The 14,256-nt window shown below is 38.6% G+C and overlaps 1 protein-coding gene across 1 annotated transcript; it reads right to left on the reverse strand.

The window, feature by feature from the left end:
* Positions 1 to 2,085: 2,085 nt before the first annotated feature.
* LOC306851035 (phosphatidylinositol transfer protein alpha isoform-like) lies at positions 2,086 to 12,408 on the reverse strand. The gene is made up of 12 exons (XM_079387080.1): positions 12,272 to 12,408; positions 11,099 to 11,129; positions 7,131 to 7,279; positions 6,882 to 6,973; positions 5,632 to 5,639; positions 4,891 to 4,965; positions 4,641 to 4,724; positions 4,490 to 4,567; positions 4,296 to 4,406; positions 3,974 to 4,096; positions 3,261 to 3,326; positions 2,086 to 2,916 (listed from the first exon to the last, which is right to left on the reverse strand). Exons 1-11 carry the CDS (start codon positions 12,286 to 12,288, stop codon positions 3,279 to 3,281), a joined length of 816 nt encoding a protein of 271 aa, XP_079243206.1. The 5' UTR covers positions 12,289 to 12,408; the 3' UTR covers positions 2,086 to 2,916; positions 3,261 to 3,278.
* Between the last annotated feature and the right edge of the window lie 1,848 nt (positions 12,409 to 14,256).

Raw genomic sequence — 14,256 nt, forward strand, 5'->3', positions numbered from 1 at the left:
CTGGCCCCCATCTTCACACAGATCTTCAATAGATCACTGGAGCTGTGCGAAGTCCCCTCATGCTTCAAACGCTCCACCATCATCCCCGTCCCAAAGAAACCATGTGAGGGTCCTGTTTGTGGACTTCAGCTCTGCTTTTAACACCATCATCGCGGACACCCTTCAGAATAAACTAACTCATCTCTCCGTCCCCACCTCTGTCTGTCAGTGGATCAACAGCTTCCTGACAGACAGACAGCAGTTAGTAAACCTTGGTAAATTCACGTCCAGCACTCGTACCATCAGCACTGGAGCTCCTCAGAGCTGCGTACTCTCCCCACTGCTCTTCTCCCTCTACACCAACGACTGCACATCTAAAGACCCCTCTGTCAAGCTCCTGAAGTTTGCAGACTACACCACACTGATCGGCCTCATCCAAGACGGTGACGAGTCTGCTTACAGACAGGAGGATAAGGAGCTAGCTGTCTGGTGCAGTCTTAACAACCTGGAGCTTAACATGCTCAAAACAGTGGAGATGATCATGGACCTCAGGAGATACCCCCCTGCTCTCCCCCCACTCACCATCATGAACAGCACTGTGACTGCAGTGGAGTTATTCAGATTCCTGGGCACCACCATCTCTCAGGACCTGAAGTGGGATATTCACATTGATTCCATTGTCAGGAAGGCCCAGCAGAGGTTGTATTTTCTTCGCCAGCTGAGGAAGTTCAACCTGCCACAGGAGCTGCTGAAACAGTTCTAATCCGCCATCATTGAATCCATCCTCTCTGCACTTCAATGACTGTCTGGTTCAGCTCAGCTACCAAATCTGACCTCAGAAGACTACGGAGTGTAGTCCGGACTGCTGAGCGAATCATTTGTACAACCCTCCCCACTCTTCAAGAACTGTACTTATCCAGAGTGAGCAAAAGGGCTGGTAAAATCACTCTGGACCCCTCACATCCAGCACACTCCCTTTTTGAACTGTTACCATCTAGTCGACGCTATAAAGCTCTGAGCACCAGAATGACCAGACACAGGAACAGTTCCTTCCCTCAGTCAATACATCTCATGAACACTCAATAAATAAACGTAGAACACACAACTAATTCATTATCCATTCACCACACTCACTTACTTTATTTTTATTTTCTCATTTCTAATTTGCACATACTTGACCTGTACATACATAGTTGTCTATATTATATATTGTTTTTGCTGCTTCGTACGTTGCTTATTTGGATTTGTATATATTTTATTATCTGTGTCCTGTCCTGTTACTGTCTTTCTGTTGCACTGTGGAGCTTCTGTCACTACAACAAATTCCTTGTATGTGTAAAAATACCTGGCCAATAAAGCTCATTCTGATTCTGATTATTTTCAAACAGTTCAAAACGTTACCACCCCATTACAACAAATAATTGTGTTAACCCCCTTCAGTCTGTTTACGAAAGGGATTTTTAAGTTCAAATTTTGTCTGATGCATAACAGTGACTAATGTGTATTAGGAATGGGAGTGGAATATTTTGAGTTTTGGTATTGGATTAGTTTAATTCGTCATTGGGCTGGTTTTGTTTCACAGATCTGGCAACCCTGCTGACTAACTTTCATTATACGTTCACCGTTCCTTATCCAGCTATTTTCCATATTGGCTAGGCAACTAGATTACAATTAAATTACTTGCAGACTTCTATGTACACATCGCTGGTGGAGTTTAGTTCAGTCGATGACTCATTGTTTAGACTGCTAAAGCATTGTTCCCCCATGTATAAAAATACATATAATCCTGTGCTTGCTACCTTATCACATTGTAAATGCTGTAAGAATGTTAAGTAGTTCATTAAAGAGCTACTAATGTAATCAAGGTAAACCATCATGAAATAGCAAAGAGTGCATGAAATTGTAGTTTGGAACTTGAAAATTGGTAAATATAAACTGTCAATCAACCCATGATAGTATGAATGCTGGAAGCTGGACATAATAACCCCTAAGGAAACCCTGAAATCTTATCCATGTGGGAAGAAAAATGCAAAGACTTAGTATTTACTAAATGAGTTCTCAATATCTCTGCACACCACAAAGACCAATGAATGAATACACACTACAGACATTAATAATATATATTCTTTTTAATGTCATTATCAGGTCATGAGGCATAATTATGAAACAAGTATTACACTGTATCCGAGCCCAATAAACACACAGAGCCTTCAGGAGAAAGTGGAACAGAACAGCAGAATACCATTTAAATGTCTGAATACGGTTCATAATTAAGCCTTGTATGACAGAGGCGCAATGCACAGCTCAAAACATGTGCTAATACATCTCTAACCCAACATGACATGATATTTAACACTCTAGATCCTGTGTGGAAATTCAACTGAACTAAACCAAGTTTGTTACGTCATGCCTGTAAACCTGGAATTACCACATGAGTAGAATTCAGTCCTTTCAGATCTACAAAAAGTTCTGAGAAAAGTGGTTTATGAGAAACAATGGGTCAGCTGCAACCCGCTAATACCATAAACTCATGGAGATTTGTCATGAGGCAGCTTCATCTTGTACAAATAGAAAATAACACCTGCAGCAAATACAACAAGGTTGGAAACGTCTGTTAGAGAAACATGTTAACATGCTGGTGATACAGGTAGTGAGGGGTTATTTAAACAAGTGCTGATATCGGTCAAATTTGTTTTTAAAAAAAAAGATTGGTAAACATATTTATGAAGCACTTTCAAAATAAAAGTTAGACATAGGGCAGAAACAAGGGCTGAAAAAAATGCAGCTATTTATTAGTGTAAGAAACACCTCTGGATGGGATGTCCTGGCTGCAGATGTGAAGAAACGAGAAAAACTACTGGAGTGAAGAAAGAGAGCAGCCCATCATACTGCAGAGACATCCTCCAATACTAGGCCACAACCGAACAACTGCAACATCTGAAAATATAAATATGAAACAATTAAAGAAAATAATAATTAAATGTTAAATATACACTTAAATAAAATAATGTTATATACACTTAAAAATAAAAAGTGCTTCACAATGCCATAGAAGAACATCTGAAGAACCTTTCTGTTTCACAAAAGTTTCTTTGTGGTGAAGGTTCTTCAGATTATAAAAAGGTAAAAAAGAGATGGTTCTTTAAAGAACCTTTGACTGAATGGTTCTTTGTGGAACCAAAAATGGTTCTTCTATGGCATCGCTTTGAAGAACCTTTTGAAGCACCTTTATTTTTAAGAGTGCATAATAATTAAATGATTGATAATTAAGATGCACTCACAGTATTGGCTGCAGCATCTCATTCATCTGCGGCAGACATCCCTTTCACTGGATCCTTCTCTCGCATCTATAGTAGAAAAAAGACAATTTCAGACTTGTCAGTATTGGATTATTAATATTAGGATACTCTGGATGTTCATTTTACTTTTACTATTAATACTGTTAAATGTAATCTTTAGCAAAATTCTAAATGAATATTATTTTTCATCACAATACGGCTTAATTTCCCTTTGTAGCACTCATATTGATTGATTTCAGTTAAGCGTTTTAATTTATTTGGGCACAAACAGTATAAATTCTAATATATTCTGATGAATTATTATTTGTGTCAGACAAAACTTTAATATTGGTAAATCCCTAAATTAAATACAGATGAAATATCTCTGATCAGTGTTGAAGCTTTTATATTTTCTGTTTTCATATAAGTTTTATTAATTGTCATTTATTTGTTATTTTTCTATTAACCCTTCATTTGCATTTTAGTTTTAGTAATTATAATACTTCAACTTATTTTATTTCAGTTAGTAGCCAAGGTAAAGTTTTTCATCAAATATTTATATTTTATTTCAGCTTTATTTCAATTTCAAACAAAAACAATTTCTAAAGGTTTTAGTTACCGATAAGCCTGTACTGCATCTTATTTTAAAAGCTGTGACCATTATAGATCATTTTGGTAAACTATCTTCACTGTGTTCAATGATTTTAAAAACTCACTTTATCGAGTTCTTTCTGCGTCTCCTCCTCCATGCGGCGGATGTCCTCCATGGTCAGATGGATCCATCGGTCTAACCAGCAGAAGAGCTGCCTGTGGAAGTTGGTGAACAGACGCTTCTCTTGCTGAATTAAAACCAAACAAATAATGTTTCAGTCAGTCACCGCATTAAAATTAGACTAATACACAAACCCTCTAATAAACTAAACAAACACTAACTGTTTATCTTTCTAAACCACACCTCTGTGATGTTAGAATGGACATTCTGTTGATATAAAAGTGAGTCACACTGAACATAGCATGAGGCATTTTTCAGATTTATACCTTGTGAATGAAATTCTCCACTTTATTCTGCAGTCCGAACCACTTGAACTTGACAGTGACTAGTTTATAGGCACACATATGAGGGCAGTCCGTCTTCTGAGGAAGTTCTTTCTGCAACACACAGGAACAAACGCAATAATAAAAAAAAATGACTGGAGATATTTATCTAAAAACAATTCAGGAAACAAACACACCTTCCAGTTAGGTCCTAATGGCCCTCTACCAGTCTGCTGTGATTTAAATGTGGCTGGATCCTCGTCTGGTTTGTAGTCCTGTGAAGATCAAAATGTCAGCATGTCTCAAAGTCTGATCATGCATCTAAAGTAAAAACTTAGTTTTCCTTACCTTAGTGTCCACCTGAGACCTGTCAGCAATGTCAATGTGTACCACCTCAACCTTCTTCCACTGTTCGGGGTCAAGCTTATGAACCTTCAAAAACAAACAAACAAAACAAAACAAAAAAATAGAAGGACATGGTTAGTTTACAAGATTCTCACAGCTTCTTACTATTCAATATTGATTTTTTGCTTATTGTGGTGCTGCGTAATTAAATTATAATGTGCATTTATCTGCATAACGTCGGCTCTCTACTCACATTGTCCTGTTCACCGAGGTCAGGCTTGTGCCACGTCTCAATCATGACTAGAAAATTGTCCTTCATGTACTCATTCTATAAATACACACACAGACACACATTTGATACACAGACAAAATCTGCGGTCTGTCTGCTTATTTTTTTTTTTAAAGAAATTATTACTTTTATTCAACAAGGATGAGTTAAATTGATCAAAAGTCACAGTAAAGACATTTATAATACTACAAAAGATTTATATTTTAAATTAATGCTATTTTTTTAAAATGTTCTCTCCATCAAAGAACTCTGAAAAACATTTACCATGTTTCCACAAAAATAAGCAGCACAAATTTATTTTTAACACTGATAATAAGAAATGTTTCTTGAGCACCAAATCAGCATATAAGAATGATTTCTGAAGGATCATGTGACACTGAAAAGTGGAGTAATGGCTGCTGAAAATTTAGCTTTACCACCACAGGAATAAATTACATTTAAAGTATATTCAAATGGAAAACATTAATTTTAGACTGTAATAATGTTATACAATAATAAGGCTTTAAAGAATTACTTTATTTTTGATCAAATAAATGCAGCCTTGGTGAGAATAAGAGACTTTCAAAAACTTTCAACTTTTGAAAGGCATAGTGTATATATTATAAGAATAAAACCTGATATAGAAGTAAAATGCTGATTATTAATATTGTTAATAGTAATATGAATATAATAATGTTTAATTACACATAGGTGTCTCAAACTCACCGTAAGCACTGGAGTGATGAATGATGTAGTGAGCACATGAAAAATAGAAAAAACAGTTGTAAATTTCATCATTCCTATGATGAGCTCTGTTTAAAGGGGTCATATGATGTGATTTCAAGTTTTGCTTTCTCTTTGGAGTGTTGCAAGCTGTTTGTGCATCGATAAGATCCCTGAAGTTGCAAAGACTAAAGACTCAAAACCAAAGAGATATTCTTTATAAAAGTTAAGACTCTGCCACGCCCCCCTAAAACGGCTCGTTCAAACATGCCCCCACGTCTATGTCACAATGTGGGGAGATTTTCAAAACACCGCCCAAATGTATACGCAATGAAAGGTGGCGGAACTATTATTCTCACTGTATTATTGTTGCTGCCGCCGGCAGACGCTGTCCTACAGACGCTGTTTCATTGTGAAAGTGAAACTACTTTGCTTGGGCTTCCAAAAGAGGACACAACTACAAATCAGTGGTTAGGTTGTATCTACAACACTGCTCCAGAACAGTTCAACACAAATATTCGAGTGTGTGCAGCGCATTTTACGGAGGACTATTTCCTGAACTTAGAAGCTACAATGCTGTCTTGCACAAAGGCTATTTCTATAAAGTCGGGCAATTCCAAATTTGAAAGGACAGTCTGGTGCTTCTGACTCACAGCCTGTAAGTATGTTTTCATATTTAAAGAATTTGCCACTGACGATTCAAACACGAGTTTTGAGCAGTGTAGAGTAGTGCTTGTTGTTTGTCGTTTCTCCGATCGCAAATGCAGACATGGTAATATTTATGCGGCGCGATGCAACGCGACGTGTAAAAACACAGTATAAGTCATTATAATCAGTAATTATGTCCCCACTGGATGCAACAAATGCCTCATTTGTAATGGGTTTTATTGTCTTTGTGTGGCCGAGCCCTGAAACGCAATCACAATATGGTGAGGGGCATAACATTTCCCTCTCACGCTTGAGGTATTCGGCCAATCACAATGCACTGGATAGCTGGCCAATCAGAGCACACCTCGCTTCTCAGAACGATGAGCTTTGTAAAAATGAAAGCATTTCAGAAAGGCGGGGCTTCGAGGAGCAACAATAATGTACAGTATGTGGAAAATAATGTGTTTTTTGAACTTTAAACCACATAAACACATTGCATTACACCAAATACACAAAATATTGTTCTTTTGAGCAACATCATATGACCCCTTTAATAGATGTATGAATGTGTATATTCAGTGAAGCTGCGCTGTTGTGGTTGGTACCTGTGCGACAGTAAGGATAAGCATTCCAGGCCTTCTCACGGATACTCAGGGCAGATGAAGGGGCCAGTAACCGTACAAAAGTTGGCACTTTACTGCATAAGACAGAGAGATTGAGAGAAACTGTCAGATTCAGACTATGATTAATTTTTCTGCTTGATAACAGCACGAGATGACCCTTACAAAAAATTATAATACTATGGCACTACGAATAGATCATAATACTAAAAAAATTTATATTATGATTATTACCTCTGCAAGTGGTAGATCTTGTGTGTGTACTGTCCTTTCTCTCCATTCTCTTTCTCGTAGGGCTCGTTTTGCAGGACCTCCACCCCTTCTCCACCACCAGTCTCATTCTTACTGGCCTCTGCTACCGAGTACAGCTGACCCACCTGGTACTACAGATGACAGAATAATGTTAACTTCACTTGGTCATATGGAAATTACAGTATAACACGTCTAAATGACAGACAAAAACACATTGAAAGTGAATGCATTTTGCCAAGTGTATTTGCATGTCATAGCTGCGTATAGTGCTGAGAGCTGATTCATTCATTCATTCAACATCTACACAGACATATAGCCATATACAAGCTGGTGTGCCATAAACAAACGGACAAAATTATAGAGGAAGTGTTCAAAACCTATAATCGGATGTTAGAAAACAGGGAAACTGGTGTCTAATGCTCCCAGCAAATGTATGTGCACCTCTAGTTCTCCAACTCTGACCAGCTTCTGCCCAACACTATAAACAGCAGAAGTAGAAAAACATTTTAGCAGTTTTGGAGACTTTGGACACAAATTTGAAACATTTTATTCAAATTTTAACTGTGAAAATAAACCGATAATTTTAAATGTTGACATAAAACCGATAAAATGTTAAAAATGGATACAATTTTTACATAAAACATATGAATTAAGACCTTCAAATTATAATGTAGAGTATGAAAAACTGAAGAGTTCTGTCTATAGTCGATAATTACTTTTTACATAATAACTAATAATTGATAAATGGCAAATATTAAAATTTATAGGCTACTATTTGTGTCCAAGTAAATTAAAACAACTAAATCATTAATGTTACATGCTACAAGTGAATTGAGGCATCACAACATTATAATGCACAGTATGAAAAATGGATATTACTTTTGAGATTTGTTAAAGATTTAACAGTCTTATAAGATTAATAGTTTTCAAAGTTTAACTTTAAGTGAGAGTTAGATGATAGCAATGGTAAGCTAAATATAAAAATAGACTAAATAAGCATGAACAATTAAATATCTAATCATTCAAATATCGGCGAATAACCGATATTAAGCTACGAAAATCCTGTGCAGTCAAACGCTTCATTTCATTTTTCGTAATTATACTTATCATAAAACCAGTTTATATTACTGACTTTCATACATAAATGAGTGATGCAAACTGCACCTCTGACCGCATTTTCACTCAGTTTATCTACAAAACCAGCTTCCAGACAAGTAACATCCTATAGGTGCTTCCTGTTTTAGCTGGTTGGTCTCAATTCTCTGTCAGTGTGTATTATATGGGTCTATTCCCCATAACTTGATCCAAGTTGCTTTGGACTACTACCACATCCCACATAACATCCAGGGCATGATCATCAGTTACCTGAGAGACATCAAGCTACGGTTCCAGTCCGCCAAGTTTACAACAAAGTGGAAGCCAGTGGAGAAGGGGATAGTGACAGGATGCACAATCTCTCCCATCTTGTTCATCATGGGAATGAACCTGATCATCTCTGCAGCGAGTACAAAGTCAAGAGGGCCGAAGACCGCAGCAGGATGTCAACAGCCAGCAATCAGGGCATTCATGGATGATCTTACCGTGATAACACCAACTCACGTGCAGGCAAGATGGGTCCTGACAGAACTGGATCGTATGGCCACTTGGGCAAAGATGGTCTTTAAGCCCAAGAAATCAAGGTGCCTGGTGATCCAAAAGGGCAAAACAACCGGAAGGTTCAAGCTACTTGTCCAAGGGGAAGAGATCCCGAACATCCAGGGGAACCCAATTAGATGTCTTGGAAAGTGGTATGATGATTCCCTGTCAGACAAGACCAGCATCTCCAGCACTGTAAAACAAGTTGAAGAATGGCTGGAGAAGATTGATAAGTCTGGCCTGCCTGGGAAATACAAGTGCTGAATTTATCAACATGGCCCGCTCCCGAGACTTATGTGGCTTCTCACTGTATATGAGGTGCTCCTATCAACTGTTGAAGAAATGGAGAGGAAGTTCAACAAGCACCTTAGAAGATGGTTGGGAATACCCCCAAGCTTTACATCCTTGGGTCTCTACATAAGGTCGGGCCAGCTCCAGCTTCCCCTGTCATCAGTGGTGGAGGAGTTTAAAGTCGCCAAGTGCAGACTGTCCCTGACATATAGGGACTCTCGAGACCAACTCACCAGGGAAGCAGGAGTCAGAACAAGATCCAGGCAGAATGTTCTCTTAGGACCAAAGATATCATCGGAAACCCTTGCACTGGAAGACAGGGTTTAGGAACGGCACATTTCCAGCGGTGGTCAAAGTCCACCCCTAGGGAGAAGAGAACCATGATCCAGGATGAAGTCCGAAACCTTGAGGAAGAAGGGAGAAGAGCAAAATCCATCGAGCTCGCAACTCAAGGCGCCTGGACGAGGTGGAACCTCCCCAAGAGAACAATTACATGGGGTGAATTGTGGCGGGTGGAGCCTTTCCGTATATCCTTTCTACTCCGAGCAATGTATGACACCTTACCAACCCCAGTCAATTTGCACAGGTGGGGGAGGAGGGAGGACCCACTGTGCAGGTTGTGTGGTGGGAAAGGAACAATGGCGCACATTCTGTCAGGGTGTAAGATCGCATTAACACAGGGGAGATACAGGTTGCTCCACGATAAGGTGTTGGCAGTGCTCGCAGACATCCTGGAGCAGGAGAGGAGGAAGAAACAACCAGCCAAAGCAAGACCACTGCTGAGTACCATCGCCTTTGTGAAAGAGGGCCAAAGACCTGTTGTCCACAGCCAAGCTAGGCAGAATTTCCTGCAGTCAGCCAAGGGATGGGAAATGGAGGTTGACCTCGGGAGGAAACTCCCCTTTCCTGAGGCGGTACTGTCCACAACTCTAAGGCCCGATATCATCATGTGGTCTCCAGAGGGAAAGAAGATCATCCTGGTGGAGTTGACGGTACCGTGGGAGGAGGGCTGTGAGGACGCTGCAGAGAGGAAAAAAGGCAAATACCAACAACTTGTCCAAGACTGCCGGGACAAGGGGTGGACAACATGGCTGATGACGGTAGAAGTCGGATGTCGAGGATTCCCAGCTCAATCTGTGTGGAATCTATTGACAAAGGTTGGACTGAGAGGCCACTTGAGGAAAGCTGCCGTCCATAGGCTGGGAGAAGCGTCAGAGAGAGCCTCCTGTTGGCTCTGGCACAAGAGAGAGGGTATAAGCTGGAAGCCTGGAGGAGAGGGGCAGTGACCTGGCCAGTCACTGCTGACCCGCCAACTGGAGGGTGTTGCGGTTAAGGGTCGAAACACCCAGAGAAGGTTGGGGACCACCTGACGACCTCTCTTCCAGGCCAAGGCTTCATCCATTAGAGATGGGTGTATGGTAGCATCGCAGATGTATTGTACAACTATGGTCTTTTGCACAGGTGAACAGAAAGGAATGCAACTACACGGCAAACGTTTACTGCCGTTTAGACAAGAACAATTGACTTCTTCAATAATGATTTCTTATTCAAACACAACAGATACAGAACAAGACATTCAAATATGCAGTGTAAAAACACACCAGACTACGTCAACAAATACTACAACAGGAACAGGGAGGGCAAGAAACGACAGGGTCAAAACAAATTCAATCTTTGCTTAGTAAGCTGGAGAAAAGATGATACACTTGATAAAGTCTGATAAGCTCGGCCTCAGGTTACAATAAATTACAGTCTGTCCTTGTCTGCTATATACAGGCCTTCAGTTAACTAGGCCACTTTCCCACAAACCTCGGACTATTTGTTTCAATTCATCATTTCAATGTCTAAACTGTCCAGCCCAACAGAAGAAACTGGGCGGAGACTGGAAAAGCGGAGTACTGGAAGAATTCTGCCAAAAATACACCCATGAGCCTCAAAACAGACGTTTTCAAATTATGACCAGACTCAAATCTAAACTTTTTATAAATATAAACCATAAAGAAGCACCTGTAACAAGTACATACCTCTTCAACAGAAATAGGCAGGACGATTCGACTGAAAAACAAAAGAGAAACGCCATTGAGTCAGCACAAATAACTTGAGGTAACCTTTGAACTCTTTTCATTCATTCAATCACATTTAAATCCCTGTTTTTCCGTCTGAAGACAATTTCACTAATAATCTTAATCTTATAAATAACAGAGCACTTTAGTTTTTAAGAACTGGTGTTTCTTTATTCTATAATCTGACCTTCATCTGATCTAATCTGCAATCATGAAACGGCAATGTACTGATAATACTGTTTCATAATAAGTTTACTCTACTGAGTGGTCTCAGGTATGAATAAGATACTATACATGGGTGAAATATCTGGTCAGAAACCAAAGCTAACAAAAAGGTAGATTTCTGCATACTGATAATAACTGAATCGGCAGAAAATGTTATTACAAACAAACGCCACAAAATAAAGAGTTAATAAAATAGTGAACAAGTGCATACTAATCTTTTAAAACCAGGATTATTTCTCACATTGTAACCCCTCCTGTTATTCTGAAATCCCCTGATAATTCTCAGGTTTTCCATGAGGTTGGAAATCTTAATCTTGTCGAATTAAAAGTTCTTTATCACCATATTCAGCTAACATCAAGTATTATAAAAGCCATTATGGCAGTAATAACATCATAACGTCAACATATCGTCTTCTAATGTAATATTTTACAGCTTATTTAGCTCAGGTAGAATTCAGCTTGCTTGTTATATGAATTTTAATGTCATAATAGGACTTTTTAGTAAATCACTTCAGATGTATACTGTAGAAAGTGCACAACGGTGCATTATGACTCGTGACCGGCGAAACGGTAACATGTGACAATCACATTCATAATACCTGCAGTTTACAGTTTTGTAACTTCAAAAAAGTACGCCTTTTTCTTTCACTTTGTAAACAAATAAACTGATGACTCATTATTATAACTGCTCGTGTGGATTGCCTGGAATATAAATAATATAATACGATACAGGACTATAGATTAAACTTTAGTTTATTTAACATAACTTCATTAACACCCCGAAAAAACATCCATAATTCATAAATCTAAAATCAACATGAATCCACTTCATTAAACAGCAGCCGGTGAAAGTTACTAAACACGCGCCCGTGAGTCAAGTTCAGCGTACTTTCATACTAAAATACTTACAATTCCTTTATCAACATGTTCTCTCCTTCTGCTCAGCGTGTGCCCAACATTCAAACTAACTTGTTTATTCTTCGACTCTTCGGTCCAACCCGCCGTGACTCGTTTCAGTTCAAGTTCCTGGATTTCTCATTTCTTTAAATTCATTTCCTGAAAGATGTCTACAGGAGCGCCGCGTCGTCACGGCAACCACACCCACAATCATGAGAACCGGAGCAGGAGCGAATCTGATTGGTCAAGAGCCGCGCATAGAATCTTGAGGCACACCCTGGCCAGATATTTAACACGCACCGACAGCACAGGTTTACAGAGCGGTGACTGTGCGTCCACATGGATGTCAGGTAGATGTTCTTGTTCCGCTGGTTTTAAATTTAGGATAACACTACAACAGGAGGGATTTGGGTGTGAGGTGTTTTTGTATTTAAATATAAGCATGTCCTAGACCTGACTTTCCAGTCAGTATGGCGACCACAGATAACTAGTCTTTCTCCATTCCACGTGAATTTATGTGTATCTCTGTAGTTCTACTCTTCTTCTGTATTAGTCTTAATATAGTGGATAAAATATTATTTCGCAATTTATAAACATAGGAATCTTATTATTAGTTAACCGCCTATTCACTTACTGGAAACTGACCATTTCTGGGAGCGTCTTTAGTTTCATGTTTATTTATTTTTTTCCTCTCCTTTTCTCTCTCTGTTTGAAATATGTCTCCCTTGTACAACATGATATTAACACACTGCCATCTACTGTACCTTGGTTTATGTATTACCAGAAAAAAAAAGCAAAAACAAACATTTCATACAAATTAATGTTTATTTAATTTCACATATCTGATATTTTGTTGGGACATTTATTCAAAAAGTTCCTATATAGTGACAGAATGAAGAAAGCCAAAAGATATACAGTAAAACCCACAAAAAGAAGAAAAAATAGAAAAATTATTTTACATACACATAACTGAAAACACAAACTACAGGGTAGAAAAATCAAACAAAAAATCAACAACAAATTACACCAAAAAATACAATACAGAGAGAAAACACTGGTGTTAAAGCTGATCTTTCCCACTTTTCTTCCCTCTTACTGCGTATGGGCATTTTCCACACTCATACACGTACAATGGGGTATAATAAATCAACATTTAAAATTAAAATAAAATGTGATTGTGACTTGAGAAAAGAATGAAAATTTAAGGTATGGCAGTAAGAAAAAGTGCTACTTCTCTTATTCTGAGAGCAAATGGGTTCGCTCTCACATTCATTATGCTTCGTACAGTACTGCTTTAGATTGGAATTCACTTGCAATATCCAGTCATGTTCAAGCCAGCAAATGCAGTCCATCCAGGACTCATGTCTAGCCTCAGCTCTGAAAAAATATTCACAAAAAAGTGACAGACAATACGTGGATGTTGCTAGGTGGATCTGACCTGTTCCTCTTCAGAGGGGTCATAAAATAAAGTCACATTTATGGCCACTGTTGAGAAGATATTGATTCATCCAGGATCTCATACAAACATAATTTCAGATAAGTTTACAATGAAAATACTGTTAAAGTAAGTGAGGTTGTGACTTAACCCTAACATCTTTCAAATCAATGTTTTGCTGAGAAATGTTCAGTGATTTACGCAAAACACACTGGAACTGAGAACAATGGTTGCAAGATATTTGATTGATTTTACATAATTTTTTTCACACTATTTTCTGAAAATACCCCTGTCATGTGACATATCAGTCTAAAAGACCCAATTTTGCTTAATTTGATGTAGTTACCACATTTTATCTTTCATAGGTCACACAATACTGGCCTGAAACCCATTATAAGCTACAAATATATGGGTTTTCCAAAGGGATTGTCGTCAAGCATGTCTCAAAAGTCTCCCTTTTTTAATCGCTATGAATTCAATTCAAGTCCTTATCACCACAAGGCTGAGTAGCCGACTAAATTCTGTATTCGGTTTCTGTATCTTGACCAACACAGAAATCGTC

The sequence above is a fragment of the Barbus barbus genome (genome assembly GCF_936440315.1).
Source record: "Barbus barbus genome assembly, chromosome: 31".
NCBI classification, from domain to species: domain Eukaryota; kingdom Metazoa; phylum Chordata; class Actinopteri; order Cypriniformes; family Cyprinidae; genus Barbus; species Barbus barbus.